This window comes from Plodia interpunctella, chromosome Z (genome assembly GCF_027563975.2).
Source record: "Plodia interpunctella isolate USDA-ARS_2022_Savannah chromosome Z, ilPloInte3.2, whole genome shotgun sequence".
Taxonomy (NCBI): domain Eukaryota; kingdom Metazoa; phylum Arthropoda; class Insecta; order Lepidoptera; family Pyralidae; genus Plodia; species Plodia interpunctella.
The window spans coordinates 3,485,995-3,507,597 of NC_071324.2; the positions used below are offsets into that span (position 1 = coordinate 3,485,995).

Below are 21,603 nucleotides of genomic sequence, written 5' to 3' on the forward strand. Positions count from 1 at the left end.
TTAAATTATCAATGTATTCATACAAGGTATTTTGTATTTGTCAACTAGTAGTACTAGTAAAATAATAATAGAAACTCAACATAGAAGTACTAGTAGAATAATAATAATCATTAAAAATATTTTTTTTTTAATGTAAGTAGCTACTAATAAATAGAAAACTAAAATCTAAAACATATTGAAATAACTATTGTAATGTCTAACCCAGATCCAAGAACCAAAATTATTGAAATCATATTTCTGTAAGCACCTAAATTGGCATACATCACTGAACTAAAATAGAGTCCAATTAAAAATCTATATAATTAATAAAATATTTAATTTACTTTTTATCTAAAAAAACTATCAAAAATTTCAAAATGTGTTACTCCCCAGGTCATTCTAGATTTATTCAAAAGAAAATCCTAAATGTTAGTGAAAATCGCATCAAAGCGGTTGTTTTACGGAATACGGAAAAAAGACGCTTCTGAAAATTTTTAACGAAATTTTAAAAGAATCAGGAAATAAAGACAATTTCTTCCTAATATTTGTGTTGGTCATTTTAAAAAAAAATTTAGATTAGTAATTTCTTCTGTACTGCAAAATAGCAACATGAAACCACACATCTTGTGGTTTCGTACTAGATATGTAGGTATCAAGAAATTTGCGTCACTAACTTAGTTTGTTTCGTAGATTTCAAAATGAGGACGCGGCTGCCTCGGTGCCGCATCTTCTCCACCCGAGTCGTGGTGCTGTTCTCCATCCTCCTGGGGTTCGGAGCGTACTGCTATTACTACAGCATCCCATCGTACCCGAAACCAAGTAAGTGAAATTTTCAGAGTCTCATCTTCAAGGGCTGCCGTTGAGCAGATCATTGGCCAACGTGATTTCCGTCTGCCTGAAAAAGAAATCCACGTGTATTAAGTAGGTACCAATTAGTCATCTAATTATATTTTTTTAGTTATTTATTTCTCAATTTTGCGGTCGGTTCAGGGTTCTGACGACGCAAAGCCTGGGTCAACGTAATAAATATCCGTATATAAATAGGCTTAAGTAGTTTATATATTACTATTAGCCATCAGGAAGTATTAGCCTAACTAGTTTGTGAGTACCCGGACTCTGGACGCTCTTCCGTGCAGCAACTTCAAAAGTTAGGGTATCCTCGTGGCTTTGGTCGCCAGTCATCGTGGAGAAGGGGCACTATGTCTTCGTCTAACAGGTATAGTTAAGTGAAATTCACCTTCAAAAACTGCTGTTGACGTGGTATTCTTTCCAGCCTTGTTTCCAGTACTACCAAGAATACTACAAACAGTAGTTCGCTGTAAGACATAAATTTCTCGAGATTCATGCCTTTGAAGGTGTTCTAGAATAAAACAAAAAAGATCTACCTACATCATTAGCTTTCTACAAATTTCAGTAAGAAGAGATTTGAGACTTCGTAGTTGGGTTTTTATTTAACTCGCTGTTATCCTCAACGCTGGCACAGTTCAAAGCGCATTCCTTATCAATAATAAACAACTGAGGGGGTTATCAAATGACTAATGTAACGGTACCTAGAAAATGTTAGAATCTATGAAAAAAGCTAAATTGTAAAAAATCGGTACGATTTGTTACAATTCTAAATAAGGAGTTTTTCTAAATAAGGAGATGTTTTAGCTTAATATTTTTCAATTGTAAAAGCGTTGGGGTGGTGGTCCTTTAAGCCTGTGGTCATGAAGTCCCATGTTCGAATCTTACTTGTATCACATGAGTTCGTATGGTTTGTATCATGCACGACGATCTGGCTCATGTTTAGTAGTTTTCCTAGACCACCACTTGCTTTCGGTGAAGGAAAACATATTGTGAGGAAACCTGTACTCTAGTTGATAATTAATTTATCACCTAGCGAAGGAGATGGGAATAGCAAATCACTCCATTAATATTGCAAAGAGAAGTCGCGTGTCTTTCATTCCATTTAATGACCTCGACCCTCAGCCATGAGAAATACTACTGTAAGGTACTTTGTTTATTTTTCAAAACAAGAAAAAAGATTTCATCTTTCCTCGGAAGAAAATGTAATTTCAATTGTTTTGAAAGAGCTCTCTGAAATAAATCTGTGTTGTTAGTGATTCTTTCAAACAATATTCATTATAAATAAGGAGTCGTGAAGTTTAAGAACTCGTTATACTTGTGAAGTAAGTATGGATTCTGATTGGTGTATTCAGCAAGTGAATCCCTAGCAAATACAGTAACCGACTAAGTAGAACAGAAGACACGCAATATTTGTAAAGTTCTGATAAAAATGTGCACTAGCAAGATAGCCGTTTTATTTTAACATGTTTCGACATCGAAACATGTTAAAATAAAACAGCAATCTTATTTCTTTATTTCATTATGTTTTAGATCGCCATTTTTGATTTTAAAAATGACCGTTGTATTCTTTACAGTAATTACTTCAGTCGAAAACCATGCAATACTTTATTTTTATCCTAATATTAAAAAGAGAAAATAATTCGTATTGTTGTTGTAATGAATAAACTAAAAAACTACTGGGCCGATTTTGATGAAATTTGGCAGAATTAGATGAAATCTTCAGAAGTGACATACGCTTTTTTACCAGAGCTCTATATAGTTGTCAGTATATATTATGAATAATAATAATCAATTTGCAGCTTATTTCAGCAAAGATGTTTCAAGGCGTATAATGCTTTTGATATATTATTTATTACCCTGTTAAAATCATTCCACATATCGATATATAAAACCTAAAGATGACTGACTGATCTATCAACGTATGTATTGTATAGTCCAATTTATTGGACCGATCGGGCTGAAATTTGGCATGCTGATAGCTATTATAACGTAGACAGCCGGTAAGAAAGGTTTTTTGGAAATTGTACATCTAGAGGTGAAATAGGGGTTGAAAGTTTGTATGCAACTCCGTCATTTTTGTGATTCGTCATTCCTCAGATTGCGAAAAATTACAATATACTAACTAAATAATTCTCAAATTTGCTTTCCTATAGAGGTGTAATAATAATAAATATATCTTAACTGCAACTCCGCCATATGAGTCGGAATGCAATGTTTGTACTCACATTGATTGTAGTTATTTTTGTCTGAGCACAGTCCGAATCGGTTTATTATTCCAGCATTCACGTGTCCAACACATGACATGGCGAGATTCAAGCACTTCATTTGGGTTTCATAAAAAAAAGCAAAAATAACGAGGAAACTTATTGTTATTTCTCAATCAAAGGTTGTGTGATGATGACGATACGCGGGGCTGCGAAAGTCGAGTGGGGTATCGGTTCCACCATGTATCCATCCTTTTCGCCCCGCCCCTTTAAGTGGCGTTTTTGCGCTGTATTTTTTTAATTAATGATTTTGCATTTGACACAATGTTGATATCTGGTGAATGGGTATATCAATAAGACTTCTAATCTCAATACGACTTCTCGTCTATCGATAAGTCTGACAATACAATAATAATCACAACTGTTAAAGTTATTGTCGAATATCGAAGCTGTTGTATTTAACCATATTGCTAAATTTTATGCTGTGTCGATAATAAAAATGTCCAATTATAACAAATGTCCAATCATAAAAATGTCAGTATTGAAAATATAATTCAAATGATGACAGTGGTTGCAGTTAGCGTAGCCCTCGGGCTTTCGAAAAAATAACAAGTGCGCGGTGAAAATTCCAGAATTTTCGCTTCAGAATTTTCAGTCCACATTTTTCCACTGTACTTTTTTGTTGTTTGCCTTTTAATATGATTACTTGCTGTTATGAAATATAACTAGGAGAAGACACATAATAGATTTAAAAGCAAACATACAAAATACCTAAATTTGACGTGTAAATAAACATAGCATATTTCTGCATACTTTTTGTAATTATGTATGCCGCGTGAATTTCTCTGCGAAAGCGGAACAGGCCTGATTTTCGTACAAACTTTTACCCTTCATTATGTAGGTAGTCATTTAGGGGTTGATTTTAGAAAAAAGTCTGTTTGAACTGGGGTCTTCAACTACATGCATACCAAATTTCACCAAAATTGGTCCAGCGGTCTAGTCGTAAAAGTGGAACAGACAGACAGGCGAGGCTTTCGCATTTAGCTGCACCCCCGTGGGAATTTCGGGATAAAAACTACCCTCTCTGTTATTCCAGGTCATATTCTACTCGTGTACCACATTTCATAACAATCATTCCAGTAGATTTTGCGTGAAAGATAACGAATATACGTCCTCCCAAACTTTCGAATTTATAATAGTAGAATTGGTATGGATCTAACGATGTAATATTATTGTTTGTTATACATATAAAAAGTCCATAATTTAGTATATGTTTCTTATCGATTGTGTTATTGTACAGCTAACATAACATTGATATGACATATGATTCGACTCACCTTAATTTATTCCTATTCTATAAATTCGTTATGCAAGATATGTTTATAAGTTAAATTAACCGATCAGTTCAATTAAAACAGTGCTTGTGAAAAATAGCGAAAACTTGTTTCCAGACCGTAAAAAATTGAACAGCACTCGTACAGTGTAGGTACAGTACGAGTGCTGTTCGATTTTTTACGCGAATATTTTATCACCTGTATGCGAATACTCTAGTAAGACTCAATATGTCACAGAATTGCGCGAAATAAATAACGCGTGAAATATCGCAGTGTGGACAGGACCTAGATAGTCCCGGGATAGTGCTCCAGAATGTTATTCAGAAATACTTTCACGGGTAGTTCCCCAAGTCATGGTGGTAAAACAATACGAGCTATATATCTCTATATTATCTGTACGTCAATAGACCTACCGCCGTGGCCTAATGATCGTCATGCCGGATCGAACTCGAGACCTCCATATCGAGTTCGATCACCGGTTATGTCAAGATGCAGAATGATTTTTTTCAGATTGACCTGGGTATGGATGTTTATCTATACAAGTATGTTATAGAATATCCTAACTAATATTATAAATGCGAAAGTAGGTTTGTTTGTTTGTTACCTCTTCACGCAAAAACTACTGGACCGATTCTTATGTAATTTGGTACACGGGTAGAAAATAACCTGGAATAACACATAGGGTACTTTTTATCCCGAAATTCCCACGGGATCTAAGCCCCGCAGCTAGTACAATATATTCTACGTTGAGTTGTATCCCATAACACAAGTTTAGAACTTATCCGTGTGATTTGTTTATTTATAGTATATAGCTATTTGTTACAAAAATGACATGCATGGCTTGAAATTGCATAAATATAATTAATTTTATGACCTTCCGCGAGTCGGAACGGGCGTCGAGATTTTACTAACCCGTCGGACCGGTTTCCTGAACAAATAGTAGGCGGCGCCGACCGCGCACGTGACGCCGATCGCAAAATGATTACCACGATTTCCTATTCGTGACTCATTTCGAATTAGAGGTCTCAGTTTTTTTAAATATAGAACCAGGACTCCGGTATTTTTTCATCTGGTTAAATAACATACTAACAAAGTTATTCTTAATTAGTCCACTGCGGGCTGAATTATTTTGTATTTTTTCTTCTAGGTTTAATCTGGTTTAATCGAACAAGCGCAAGACATGGACAACGCCATATTTTTGAAATGTAATATAGAGCTTTCTATCACTGGCAGAAAAGTAGATTTAGTCTGAGCGATTTTCCGGTTTATTCGTGTGAATCGGCTGAGGTTCGTCCTATCTTCGTGGCAGAAATTCTTCTATTTACAAATGCTGGCGTAAATCATCTAACATTTTTATCTTTATTCTGCTTAAACATTTACAATTAAAATATATCTGTATTAATATTAAAAATGCGAATTTTGATTAAATTTGCATAGTTTGCCTGTAGTTCCCCGTTCAAACATGGATACTTTTTCAAAATCATGAGAGTTCCGCTTTCTCAGAGAAATTCGCGCTGACGAAGTCGCAGGCAAAAGCTAGTAAATTAAATAAATAATAAAATTCGGTTTGGTTAGTAGTAGTACTGGCCAAACGATAACAAAAAAAGTTCCTACGTCATTTGCTATAGTTATTACTTGTTGCATAATTGGCCTGGCTACTCAGTAATACTATAATACTCTGTGAAGTGATATTGATTAGCTGTGTGAACTAGAAACACTAATTGGTTACAGCCATATTATTCATTCGATTTACTTCACTGAATTAGCAACTGAAATCCCAGGATTGTAACGAATATTCGGATCATTTTAGTTACTAAAATTAGGTTTAATAACTCAGGGGTGTTTCAAAAGGCCTATTTTTTTCATATACTTTTTGTCCACATATTTGAAAATTTATTTTTTCATCATATTATTATAAATGCAAAGACGGAACGTGTCGCTAGTTTAAAAAAATTGATAGCTGAATCAAATATTCTTAAAGTAAGGATGCGAACGGTGTAGAGATATTTGTTACTCTCGCAAATTCTATCTACTATCGCAAATTCTATCTACTACATGGAATTTGATGAACGAGAGCGACGCCTTAGGGCGTAGACTAATTATATTGCTGTGCTATGCGTTGATAGAAATACCTTTACCCGTTTTTGAACGGGGTATGCGCAAAATGTCTTCAGTCTCACAGCTGCAGAGAAATTGACACTTTAAACTTGAACTTTTAAACTTTGTACGTTTTCAACTATGTAATGCGTTTCGCGCCTGTCTGTACAGCAAAGTAAGCCATTTTGCGCATCTCTTTACTTTAGTGCTGTACATTGCGCTGCGAATGATGCCCAAATTAAATCATGTCAAGTAAATTCAATAGCCAAGCACCTTGGCGGCTCGGCGAGTGCACTTTACCATGCTTTACCTTTTACCGAGGGACGGAAGTGCTTCGTTCTGCGAATTTGCGTCCCGCAGACACAAACTATGCCTGCCCTGTTAGTAAATTACTGACGTGGGTATAAAGTTTTACTGAGAGCTTTTAAAATAATTGAAAACCGATAAACAGTTTATTTTTGTTATCTATGAGCCCTGCCTTCTAGTACGAAGGAGCTCCCACAACTTGATTACAATGTAAAATAACTAGTGACTTGGAAGGCATGATATGCAAATAAATTATTCGATTTTAATATTAAAAATTAATAAACCGAAATAGCTGTAGTAGGGTTGTCATTATCCCGTAATAATTAGAGGAGCCCCAGTGCACAGTTATTACATAGATATATGTCTCATACAACTGCTGTACATATATACGTATCTACCACCTGTATTGGTACTTGGTGCAGTATAGATTACAAAGGTCATACTAGTTTAATGCTCACGGTTTTCTTCCTGTTGCATCAATTGCACAAGAATACAATGGTAACTGTCGCGATGTACGTTCTTTATGTTTTGTGCTATGATTTCTCTTTTCATTGTTACGTTTAAAAAGGGAAAATCCAGTGAAAATTGTAATGCATGTAGGAACAATTTATTATTTTATTATGACCCACTGAGGCCGGCGCTACAGCAGAGTAAATTTGACTAGAAAATTGCTTTACAAAGGTTTTCCAATTTTGGTCGCATCATTGAACCCAATACTCGTTTGTTAGTCTTTGGACTAATTAATATTTAAATATCCCTTTTTGACAGAAATCATCTATCTGTAGCTAATACCTATAATCCAATTTCGGAGCATACATTTATGCTTCATTCGGCCGTATGAAACGAGACAAAACTATGCAATGTACTGTCAAGTCTTTATTCGGAGGCTATAGCGGCGTATTTCCAACGAATTTGAATACGCGAACACGAACATGTGAAATGTACCAACATTCTATCACACTTATGTGGAATTTAAACCGGGTATGGCCGTGAATTTAACAAATGTTTGGCTACAAGTACTCATTCATTGCATACTGAAGCCGATCGAATAGTAGGTACTTGTTGAGTGCCGAACGACCGGAACAAGAGGGTAGTTGCCAACAGTACGTATATAATCGTGTTTCATCGCGTAAATATTTTTTTTATCCAGAGAACAACTACTCTATTGAATACGCTTCTTCGTTTTAAATCTACTTTAAAACCCGTATTTTTATGAAACGCTTTAAATATTTTTTTATATGCGTTTGTTTAGTATAAATCAAAACGGGGCGGCGGCGGTTCGCGGAGTCATTCCTATGACGTTTTATTCTTGACAGGACAAAATAGGTATTAGATTACTATATATATTAGATTACTATATAATAGGTATTGAGCAGAACATAAATAAAAATCAGTAGATCTGAATAATAATGAATCACTTGTGCAAAGGTGCTGACATTATGGATGACGCGGGGTATCGCGCGAAGTGTCGCGCGGGAAGTGGAGCGCGATAATATAGCCGAGTATTTAATCTTGAAGCAAGTATATTCAAAAAGTATTCAACGTGGGGGCAATGTATACTGTAAGAATTTCATATAGTACCTGAATATCATTATGGCATGAGGCTTCGGAATTCCAAATGATCTAGGTGCATAAAATGATTTTGTTACACGAGAATTTTAGCGAGATTCATGCACAGTTTGAGTGAAATTAGGTAATCTCCAAAACCACCTAATCGATTAAAAAATCCTTACACTATTAGAAAGGTACATTATCCAAGTTTGGAATAGGCTATATTTTACCTCAAAATTCCCCCCGGACAACATCTAGTGACATAATAACATAGGTTTAGGTACATGAAATTAGGTAAAATATTTTTTTTCATAAATCGGAGTTTTTTCCACACGTATACGTCAGAAAATCAAATTATGATATGAATTCAACAAAAATAAAAGTAAAATATATGTTCCGTTATCATAAGTAATTGTTCGCGTACCTAGATTTGACAAGAAATGTTAAAGTTAAAATACCTATTGTGATAAATAACTCGTTCCTATCATTCGTGGAATGACCTAATGATCATATTGCTGCATATATATTCACAGATAAGATTAATACTGTTATTTGAAGGACATACAATAAAAAACTTGACGATTAAACAGTTCATTTGAATACAATAAACTCAGATCTATAAATATTATTGTTATACATATTAACGTTACGTGTATGTATGATATCCAATAGTTCGCTTGCAAGTTTTTGGCTCTGCGAATAATGATGTTTCAAGGCTAGTGCTCATGCATACAAACGTGTGTGCACGTCCGCGTGTGCTTTTTGTATGGAATTTAAAAAAAGTCACACGTATGCGCGTCTTCTGGCATAAGATGAAAAGGGTAGATGACAATTGTTAAAATGTATGTAGGTATAAATGCTTTCAAATAATGAAATACGATAATCAAATGTCACTTTAATTGATAAATTTTATTTATAGTAACATTTAGTATTTTTGTTACCATTAAAGTATAACTAAAACGCTTTTTGACTAAAACATTTGTGACGTCACTTGTGCCCTTTGTGATACGGTTTATAGTCAAGTATTTAATTTGACTTGATAGCAACTACCCTATTCTTATAGTATAGGTACTAGATGTTGCCCGGGGCTTCGTTCCCGTGGGAATTTTGAGATAAAATGTGTATAATGTATCTTTCTAATGGTGAAAGAATTTTTTAAATCGGTTCAGTAGTTTCGGAGATTATTCGTCTCAAACATACAAACTCACAAACGCTTACCTCTATGTAATAATGGTATAGATATGTGTATTCCTCATGGCTGTGGGTCGTGGCCATTATGGAATGTCATACACGACTTCCCGGGCAATATTAATGTAGTGGTTTGCGGTCGTCTTAACCACTAGGACCACTATCGCTTCTAAGCCAAGATGTTTATAAACTCTGTAATTTAGGATATGGAGTGGTTGATAAATACCGACAGTCGACAGTAACCGGTACAATTGCCCACCTGCCAACACGTCCAGCATACAAACTTTTCTAAACTGCACAAAGATTTAGAATGTAGCTGGCGATTGCTGCAGTTGCAGCACACCGCGTAGCACGGTGACCACCTTACTTGATGGACTACAGTCCAGTCCTGTTACACACAAAAAGACACTGTCCAGGCAATAAATTCCCAACCAGCCCAGTGGGGTTTACACCAGAATGTAATAAAAGTTACCGTTTTTCCGTTACTTCCTGAAAATTAGGGAACAATTGATTAAATACAGTCCAGTCCTGTACACACAAAAAGACACTGTCCAGGCAATAAATTCCCAATCAGCCCAGTGGGGTTTACGACCAGAGTGTAATAAATGTTACCGTTTTTCCTTTACTTCCTGAAAATTAGGGAACAATTGATTAAATACAGTCCAGTCCTGTACACACAAAAAGACACTGTCCAGGCAATAAATTCCCAATCAGCCCAGTGGGGTTTACGACCAGAGTGTAATAAATGTTACCGTTTTTCCGTTACTTCCTGAAAATTAGGGATTCGATATATTTTATGAATGAAAAGTGTTAACACTAACACTTTTCATTCATAAAATATAACGATACTTTCTGAGAGCGTAATGACCAAAACACGACTATTTAGGAGAGTCAGAAAATTTAAATTAAGTTTTTGTATTTGTTATATTTTAAATCGATCCTATAGTATCATAAAATCATATCTAAGCTTAATAAATCCCAAAACACTACATAGATAGAATCTGTCGTCGAAAAATACCGTATATCAACAACGACCTAGTATATAAGTCATCGACAGAAATTGACATACTGCGGTTTGGGATTCGACGGCTATATCCCAAGCTTATTATGCTGGCCATCAGTATTAGTAAATTGCGCCGTCTATTAGCAGGAGTTCGGTTGCATTGCTTCGATAAAATAAATAAATTCTAAAATATCACGAATTATTGAATACAGATTTTTTCCATTCGATTTCGATTAAGTGAACGTTTTTAATATTCGATACGTTTTGTAATTGATATAGAGTAGGTATACCTTTAATAAGTTTTTACAACATGTTTTTGATGGCATATAATATAACCTGCATACATAAAATTTGTAGAGTTATACAATGACAACTTTTCCCAACATTTTATTATCGAATCGTAATAGTTACCACGGCAAATTTGGTGCAGGTGCAGAGAGAAAGGGCGTGCTCTCACACAATAGTTCTACAACTTTTGTCATTGTATTTGTGTTCTATGTGTTGTTACTAAAGCCCTGTTCTGACTGTGAGAGTGGCACGCGAGGCTTAACCTGATGTACATCCGGGCGAGGCAGCGCTTCTGAATGCCTCGGGCGAGGAAATGCCTCGTGCAGATGCCTCGCTAGTTTACCCACGCGGCTATTGAAAATACTTTGTATAATAGCGAGGAGTTAAAGTTTAAAACAGGTGAAATATTCAGTGCAGCGTTGTTTTCGGAAATTAAAAATTTAATTGTAACTTTTTATGAGTTTGATCTCAACTCAATATAGTCGAATGGGAATCACAGATGAGGTCTACTGTGCAAGCAAGCCCAAAAACTGTCTTTCCTCTCTGTCTTGAAGAACCCTAAATCGGTAATTTCGGTATTTTCAAGAAACAGCGACGACGCGGGGAGGAAATCCAAATTTTTGCAATTCGTAACATTGAATCGAGAGTACCATGTAGAAAAATATCGACCACGTTTGGAATGAAAATAAATCACCACAATGAAAACAATACGGCGGATTCTGAAATATACGCAATCGATATGTTACTAGAGTTGAGTATGACATGGCATCAACGCAGTAAAATAATACAGTATACTGTATTTAATTAAAATTATAAAGGTACGCGGAACAAAACAATTTACCAGAATATGTCACAGCGTAGTGTGGAATTTATTATTTTAAAATCCATTGATTTTACTTTTTGTTGTTAACTAGCTTTTGCACGCATTGATTTTCCACAGATTATTTCCCGGTGTGAAGCTACTTCTCGCAGATTGGAGTAGGACATTTTTGGCGTTAATCAGGTTAAACCTTAGTTATCAGACCATTGCCAATTAGATTATCCTGAATGTTTCTAAACTGTAAATTATAATAAGTATGATCTTTTTCTTAGAAGTAGAATATGGATGTGCGCTCAAATATCTTCAGGTTTATTACACATTTACGTATGTGACTAAATATTATTGTGTTCGTTGTAACTGAATAAATAAATTGAATTTATCAACCGATATGGCTTTTCCAATACAACGGATAATTTAATTATTATTTTAGTATAAATATTTTGTAATATTTAATTCAACTTGTATTTCATATGCTCTGTGCAGTGCTTAAATGAAATTCGTCTAGTGTTGTTCACAAATGCAATATCAATTTGTCCTTTCATTCCCACGTAATCTGATATTTTGAGAATTTCCTATTATGCAAATAAAGGATTGGATTCAATTCGAATTAATCGCAGTATGAGTATAAGTATTCCGTAATTCCCTATGCGGGAATTAAATTCTTTCTCCACAGAAATAAATCCTTTATCGATGCTATAATAGAACCGTAGAGGCTTATTTTAATATTAAAAACCCATCGGTACAGTCAAGTTCATGTCAATAACGGCGAATTTGCAATTATTTTTGATTTAATGATGCGCTGTCGACTGTACTTCCTGTATTCAGAGTATTCAGTCGCGTAATAAAGTATTAAATTTCGAACGGAAGAAATAAACGATATATTCAACTCAAATCCTTTTTGAGTGTTTGCGGATGCCGCTCTCATATTAGTGGTATGTCACCATAACGCCAGTGCAACTAATTGCATTATTACCATTTGACTTATATTCCCTTTGAGGTCAGTAAATATGACGTTCGTGGCTTTTTTGTGTTTTGCATTTTTCTTTGTTTGCAATAAAGTGATTTCAGTTGACTGTAGGTACAGTAGGCACGGTGCCCAATCTACGTCAAGGCTTACTAGGCTACTTGTTGCTTAATATTTCACCCTAATTAACGCGTCCAAAATTGACATCAGGCAGGCGGCCGGTTGTAAAATCATAGACAATTTTACTTTTACTTTTTCCGTGAACTCTGGGCTTTGGGCGTCACAGCTTCAAATGCACACGCAATGATGAGACAGATATTTCACTCAAAATAAAATGAGATATTTCTAAAAAGCAGTTATTTTTACTATTCTATAGTTTATTGGCTGAAATTTTTGATGTTGTTGATATTTTTTGTTACTAGAATAAAATTATTATATAGTTTCATACGCCTTAATACTAATCTATTACAACTTTCACCAAAGAACAAAATTGACTGATCGAAACTCTGCTTCTCGTACAGTGATTGATACGATCGGATTTTCAATGGGAATACCGTTTCGTATTCGTTATTCGTTTTTCTTTTCTATTAAAGTTAGTCCATATAGAGAGCAAAGTAACAACGTTTTCCAAGAATTTGTTAGGTTCTACTTACGAAAATTGGAACCTTTGATCAGTGCACCGTGTATCGTGCACCACACAGGAGCCATCATATCCTTTTGCCATATTTCTGCTTCAGTACAGTTCGCTTGGCGTGCTTTCTGAGCACCAACGTATAGCGGATACCAATCCGCCGCGAACGGTCTTAGAGGTAGTATTATGGCGACTAATACTATTGGAGAACTCAGATCATTACGTAGCTAGTATGTGAGTGAGTTTAATTTACCGCAAGAAAAGTCAAAATATAGCTGCAAAAAAGCGCCATTTTGAATTAAGTGTACGCTATTGAAGCAAAGTTAGGGTATTTATAACAATCGGTAAACGGGTTGTGAGCTATATTAACACATGAAAAAATAAGTAATTTCATTGATCATTGCTTTTCTACACGTATGTCAATACATGTAGAATAGCAATGATTAGCCAAGCCTGCAGACGGGTAGAGACTAGCAAATCGAGTATTTCATCATTCGAAGCGGATACCGCGACCGCTATGCGCCATCACTCAGGCTTACTTCGGAACTTCATTCATCAAGTCCACTAAGAACCAAAACTATGTGAGATGCTATAGAGAATTCACTAGTTTCTGCCGAATTGAAGTTTATAACTTATCGTATCTCTGCTTGTTAGTCTTATTAAACTCGCTCACCGTTCTACCGAATTTCTGATACTCAAATGGATTAGTATTGCAACTTAACATCATCATTTATCGGTTAGATTGGCATAGGTTGCGGGCATATTCAGTTATCGTTTCGCGGCAAAGTAAAGCCAACTTTAAGGAAAAAGTAATTTCTAACGCAACAGTTGCGTGAGAATATGTCTTAGAAGGAATCGAGACGTAACCATTATCATAAAACATAGTATCGCCCCCGGGCTTTGCAACATTAGAAAGTACTGTCCGGTCTGTACTTTCTGTGTTTCTTTTCGTTTTTCGAGTATTAAACTACCATAAAATAATACGCCAATTTTTTTTTGCCGCACAACGTGCGTCGCTGCGGTGTCATTCGACTTGGTGGGTGTCACTTCAATAAATTTTCGCTCCAGTGTACCACGCTGAAATATTTTCGAAACAACGTGTTTTGTATCGGCGCCGGCGTCATTCCTCACCAAGTATGGGACCGCACAGAATACACTCAGCAACACTGTTCGAACTTTATATAGTATTTTAAATTTAAATCTTGTAGAACTTTATCTTGTAGCTACGTAAAGCCAGTTTTGTCTGTTAGGTAAGTAATTCAATTATGTATCTTTTGAAGATAAGTCCAGTCGATGGAAGATATCTTTTGTATTAGTTGTAGATTTTCAATTATATTCTGTTTGCCGTCTAGAGAGCTATCTCAGTTTCAGTTTGAAGTGAAGCGCTTCTCGACTTCCTGTGTTGTTCTTTGAAGCGATGGTGATTAACGTCTAGTTATAATATTCAGCTTGTTTATAGATTCTTACACTAACTTCCAATTTTAGGGCCTTAAGTTCTTTTGTCCTTGGGCGATATACGACGTGGTCCCCGAACGAGTTCATAACTCTACATGTTTAGATAAAGTGGGCCTTGGGCTCAAACGTACAATGGCTGAAGAAGAAGCCAGGAAGAAGCCCAGATGAGCCAAGCTTTAAATCCTTTTACATGTTTTTGTTAGAGTTAATTAAATAAAAATGAGAAAGAAATTCACATACAGTTTACTATACCTAAAGAATGCCAAGGATGGAAGGAATGATCCGGCGTTTAAAATTGAAAATTATATTAGATTATTTTGTCGTCAAATGTATTCATCAACAGGTCACCCTCACCGGGTTCACAAGTTTGTTCCTCTATACTACAACTAAGGCGCAAGGGCGGGTTGCACCTGTTGACTGCTGTATTAACTTCACATAACCCTGCTCGTTTAACTTGTTGAAAACAGCTTACATATAGTAAACTGCTAGCAAAAGTTTAATTTGATGTTTCTCTTGATATTCGGAATATTATAAAGCGGTGGCGGCAGGTTAATCGACTATCAGCTTAACTCTTATGGTACAGGTTTGAATGGCAGGTGTCCTACACTACATCTAGCTTTAAGGTAATCAATTTGGCTTTTGTAGAATCTTTTTCAAAATTAATTTGACTATGCTTTCGATGAAAGATCACACGTGATTCATCACTGTGGTTGTTCAGTTCACTATAGTGTCTCTTATATATTAATAATCCAGGCAAGCGGTATTTGACCAGTATGTCCTGTCCAGTATGTATGACGTGTGGAACGCCACCCCAGTGTCGAACCCCACCTAACTAATAGACCACTTGATAAATCTGATGTTCTTTAGGTAAATCACATTTATCATCAAACGGTGAAACACTCAAGAAATGTGCTTCGTCGTTTCGTATTTGCATTTTACTCGAAGTTATTGCTAGCAAGCATAAAGGTAGCAAGTAAACATTTATTTGCACCATTTGGTACGAGCTCGATAAAATGATGTTTTCCCTCACAGCAACTGCATAACAAAATGTGAAGTTCAATTTTAGAGTTTATTTTCAGAAAGTTCACCTAGATATGCAGTTTTCAATTCCGTTTTTTTGTACGTTTTCGAGTATTTTCTTTAGCATCAAAGGGCATCAGGCGGCAAGGAGATTTAGCTTACTTTAAGTTTTCTTTCTATCATACCTGTATAATTATAGTAAGCACCGAGATTGTATACTTTTAACCATTTTTTTTGTGTGAAATAGACTATCCGTCTCGTCTACCCAAATACGGATTATTTATATTAATTACCTTAGTCTAGCACTGGAAAAAGGAATCACGGAATAATTCTTATATTACAATTTTAAAAATACCTCTCTATGGAAGTATTTAGAGAAATTTTCCCTGGATCCAGGGGATATTTACTTAAAGCCTTTTTTCATAGTGCGCGTGTAAAGATGATGACGAACGATTTTTGAGACTTTTTATTGATTAAAATTCTAGAGTGGTCACCAGGATATTGGTGACCACTCGGTTGGTGGTTTATAGCAGCTCTTTTTGAACTAAGCATATGGCACATCAATATATAAATGAAAATCGACGCGAGTATTTTTAAATTTAATAAGAGTTTTTTGGTCTATTTATCGGTCGCGGCACAAAAACGCTATGTTTGTTTGCAATACAAATAGTACAGACAGTATTTCCATCAATAGCAAAGTTGAACGGGAATACCGAGCGAGGCCTACCGCTTGAAGCAAACAAGGATATTCACGGTGATTGCGGGAAATGCTCTCGTTCAAAATCTAATATCGAGCTTGCCCGTGAGTGCCTTGAGCGAATAAAATATTTCATTGTTATGATCCTCTTAAATTGCAAACTTAGATTTCTACTAAGACTTCATTCCATTACACAACAATATTTTTTTTTGTGATTTAAGAAATCTTCCTAAGGAACAATAGGCTATATAGGAAGGTACTTACAGTCATAGCAAAAAAAATTAACTTCATAAATAAATTATAATTGTAATTTTTTATATATATTTTATTTATATAATCAAGGTATTTATAGATCTTCGCTCCAAAAATGGAATGACAGACATTTGAACACCTGTACATCGCACAGATAAACTCACTGATACAAACGACAACACTCATATAACGTTATGAATATAAATATCATCTAGGTATGCACTATAGTTCCCAAACTCATATATTTTGTCATGAAAGTTTAAATAGGTCCCGATCCAATGCGTGAATAATAAGTGCACACTCACAATCTAATTAATTTTCGAAAATAAATGTCAGTAATCTGCAATTGGCGACTCGAACGACGCCACCGACCGTAGGCATTCATTTTTTATGAAAGCGGTCGAACCTTAATCGAGCCGACTGAAAGCAACTATCGCATTTCCGCAGATGTTCTGCCGTTTTTAAATGCCAATTTATCCAAACTTAAACTCGTATAAAAAATTATTCAGTTTACTGAGTTTTTAAACAATCGTATATTTGCTTGAATTGCCAGGCTATTAATTATGCAAACTAATTTATTTGTTTGAAAAAAAAAACGTACTTAAACATGTACATTATTACTTGTGTAGCGAATAAAATAGGCCGTAGCGTGCATAGATGCAATATCCCCATAGAATATCCCGTATGGTATTGTTTTAATAATCCTTTTTTGTTAGTGAAAATCGGTTGCCAATGTAAGGCGGTGGACCAATCGCTAAAATATTAACAATCCATCGAAGCAATCTATCAATCCAATCAAATTGATATGAAACGTTTTGTAATCTCTAAAAAATTCTACAATGCACATGCTAAAATTCCATCCACTCTCTGATAAATCGTGGAATCGAGTTAGGAAGCATTTTCAAAAAAGGTTTCACTATTTACAACGTCTACAAAATCGTATCGACGGATACTGGAATAACTTATGGCGGTATGATGCGGTGATGTCCCAATAGTTTAGATGCCCGTTTTTGAACCGAAAGGTCGCAGGTTCTAATCCTAATCGGGCCACGTGAGTTTATATACCAAGACCCAAGACAATCTGGCTCATGTATAATAGTTTTTATGGACCACTACTTGCTTCAGGTGTAGTAAAATATCGTGAGGAAACATGTTCTTTTATCGTCTTGTTTGTGAAATGGAAAAGGTAATAAGCACAACCCTCAGCTATGAAAAATAATTTATCTATGAGTCATTGCTTTGTAAATCACTAAAGAGTATCAGGTTAGGCTTGTTAGCAACTAAAATAATGAACGTCTGATTCCTTCCACCGTCTCTTTATAAACTAGAAAAGTATTTGCCGGTGCGGTTGTGCCGAACTATCGATAAATAGAGTATTCTCGTTAATAATTAGTGATTCACCGAGCTGAGTTCGCAACTTGACCCTAGTTAGCAGCCGACAGTATGCAAATAATTTACGAACAGCGATTCCTAAACGCAGTATGTATAATCACCGGTATGGTTTTGAAATTTAAAATGAAAAAATTAGTACCTATCTTTTGCATTTTGATAAAGTGTGTTTGTCACTTTATCAAAATTATTTTTAGCACAAAGCAACTTCGCGAAATATTAATTATTCTCACGATAGGATATTACTTTACGTATCAATTTATATAAGTACTAGATGTTGCCCGGGGCTTCACTCCCGTGGGAATTTTGAGATAAAATATAGCCTATAGCAATCTAGGATAATGAACCTTTCTAATGGTGAAAGAATTTTTGAAATCGGTTCAAACATACAAACTCACAAACGCTTACCTCTTTCTAATAATGACGTTTAAACACTGAATGACGTTTTACGAACATTACTTGGTACGAAAATTACTTTATGTTATAATGATAGAAATTTTCACAATGACATTTTTCGAAAGTGGTATTCTACGTCAAGCCCACATGATTGATCTACCTTTAACAGCATAGAATCTAGAATTTAGTGTTCACTGCTCCATAGGCGGTTATTTAATATATTATAGGAATAAGGTAACGTATTACTTGAATTCTTACATGAAAGCTAAACAAATTGATCACTTATTAAAAATGTTAACTAACCTTTCGCTTGTTATACCCTAGTTATGTTGTTAATTTAGTGCAGGGAATTCGATGTCGACAACTATTTGCAATTTCGGTATTGAACAGACAATATTGTAGGATAGTTCCGAGATTTCGGTTTTGAATGAAATAGACGAAGATAGACTAATTTCAAATGAAGAATGTAGACAAATGAATCTGCTCATGTACTCGTACATAAAGTATTCATATCGTAATCGTATTGTTATTTATAAATTTGTACGGAACTTTTCTTTTTACTTATTTGTATAAAGGCGTTGGGTTATTTATCCATACTTAGGTACTACGGTGCGGTGTCCATATCCATACTAATATTATAAAGAAAATTAGTATTTTCGTTTGCAAGGAATAAACTCGCTGTGCCAAATAAATTAAAAAAACGTTTAATGTAATTTGGCACAGAAATAGACGAAACGTGAGTGACATAGCTAGGCTAGGTTTTTTGTTATGGTTTAATGCGAGCGAAGCTGGTCCGGGCCGCTAGTATACCATAAAAAATTGCAATTTTGAATTGTTTGTTAATTTCCACCCCCATCCATCCCCTTCACCATTGCGGTTTTGGTTGTTTTAAAGGTTATTTTAAAAAACGAATTTTTGTATGAACAAAATTTCATATCCTAATCGTTGCCTGTTACAATCCCGATATTAGATAATAATTACCTTAATAATACCTAAAACCCGGGCTCGTTTTGTTTTTATTGTAATGTATTCTCTATATTTGGGCTGTGAAAATAAAAGGTAACACGTCCGAAAATTGCGAGTCAAATGGACGGCAAATCAAAGCCGGTTGAAAATTCACGAAAAGAACACACTTACGGAAAAAATCGTTAAAAGTTACGGATTTTCGCAAAAGCAGTCTAAATATAACCGAGGGTTCCGTTAATCTAGCTTTCACTTTTTTGTTATGTGTTGCAAAACAGATTATCCTTCCATTTCTAAATATTACGTGTTTAAATTATATTTTCTCGGGGCGAATATATAAATTTTATTTCTGAATCCTTATCGTTATTGAGAATTAGAAAGAGATAACTCTGGCTCCTGTCTATCCCGTAAGGTATAATGACGTGATAATGCATCCTATGGAATAAAATTTTTACAGTAGCTAAAATCTAATATTTTGGTATATAAAATTTATGAGAATTTGACTTTTTACTACTAAAGGGAAATAAGATGTAAACTTATTCTATGTATAATTCTGGTAAATTTTTAACCATTCCGTGAATTCAACCGGACAGTGTCAATCGATGGCAACGATGCGAATCCGAGCTTTGACGGGATGCACGCATCAATAGTTTACTTTTTATAGAACTGGCAATAGTTTTTTATTTCACTGCAATAAACGACTGTCGTTTATAGGGTTCCGAAGTAAACAAGAAAACCTTAGTTTTGGTATGTTTGTCTTTCAGTCCGCAGTTTAGCTTAAATACAGGTACTAGCAAGCTGTAATTTCGTATTTTGATAATTACGCCTTCCCCGACACTCACTTGACCAGTTATCATTATATATTTAAATGCAATTGTATGGTGAGCATTCATTCATCATGAACGAATAATGCACTGAAAATCGCTTCACATCAAAGGAACTGCTCAACAGTAACCACCCTCAGCTCATTAGGAGTGTAGACGGTGCATTGGACAGGGTCAGTCTAATGTTTTTAGACGACTTGGAATAAATTCACCGGTTTTGTGTTGTATCGTTCATCAGGCAACATGTCAACACACGCTTGATAAGAAAAAGATTTGACAAATAATGGCAAACTTAATCTTCTAACATGAAAATGCAAGGAAAAGGAAATGGCCACAGGAGCCATTAGGCCCCCTATTGGCTCCTGTGGCCATTTCCTGTGATCACTGTTGTGCCGCATGTCTATTTGCTTAAGTAGTATAAAAATCGAAGATACCGGCCGATTTTCCGTGACCTTTATTGACGGACGACATGTCAAGGCCAGTAACGTGACTTGTCAGCGAGGCCACGGCCATTGGACTCGCCCTTGGCAAGGTGATGATCCATATAGTTTCAATCTTTGCTATACCTACGTGATAAAATATAAATATTGAACGCCACGAATTTAGTACCCTAAGAATAATTAAAGGCATCAATTAGGTTTAAAATCGCTTGCACCCATAAAAGTTGAGGTACCTATTTAAGCAATTGTTCAGTTTGATACAATTATTAACGCTACAAGCGCATGCTTAAGTGTGCTCACATGTAAATGACATTTCTAATTTCCTTATAAATGAATCGTTCTTGTTGTGGCTTACAACTGTTTTGAATTTGTAATAAGGTCGGTTTTATAATCTAAGGTTCGGAGCTACTTCTCTATAGCTATACAGCTGTGTATATCTAGAGCTATTATTCGATTGTTTCTAGATGTTTTTCCCTACATATATGGATATGTACATATATGGATACTTACTAATATTATAAAGAGGAAATTGTATTTTGTACCTGATTTTAATGGCATGGCAGGTAGTGAACGACACTATGTCATGCTACCTTTGATTGCGAAAAAACGCAAGCCAAATCGCAGTCCCGTCATCCCGTGACGGCAGAGACTACGTGTTTAATGTAATAAAAATATTAGGGAGTAGCTGCGCCCCGGGCTTCGCTTCCATGGAAATTTCGGGATTCTATGTTACATTCTACCCGCGTACCAAATTATATAACAATCCTATCAGTAGATTTTGCGTGAAACAGTAACAAACATACACACACGTACATCGTCACAAACTTTCACATTTACAATATTGTTTGTTTGTTTGTTTGTAAACTCTTTATTGCACGAAGAAAACACATACAAAGAGAGCAGTGAAATAAAGAAAGAACGCGTACAAAGGCGGACTTATCCCAGAAAGGGAT

General features: G+C 35.3%; 1 protein-coding gene and 1 long non-coding RNA gene across 2 annotated transcripts in view; one reads left to right on the forward strand and one right to left on the reverse strand.

The window, feature by feature from the left end:
• Positions 1–21,603, forward strand: part of alpha-Man-IIb (alpha-Mannosidase class II b) — a 49,928-nt gene that overhangs the window by 1,095 nt on the left and 27,230 nt on the right. The window contains exon 2 of the mRNA XM_053768828.2: positions 670–798. Coding sequence (XP_053624803.1) covers positions 678–798 — 121 coding nt within the window. The 5' untranslated portion in view covers positions 670–677. The remainder of the gene's footprint in view (positions 1–669; positions 799–21,603) is intronic.
• On the reverse strand, positions 735–3,560 carry LOC128683328 (uncharacterized). Its single transcript, XR_008406281.1, has 3 exons — positions 3,054–3,560; positions 1,217–1,339; positions 735–874 (listed from the first exon to the last, which is right to left on the reverse strand). It is a non-coding gene; the product is annotated as an uncharacterized LOC128683328 (long non-coding RNA).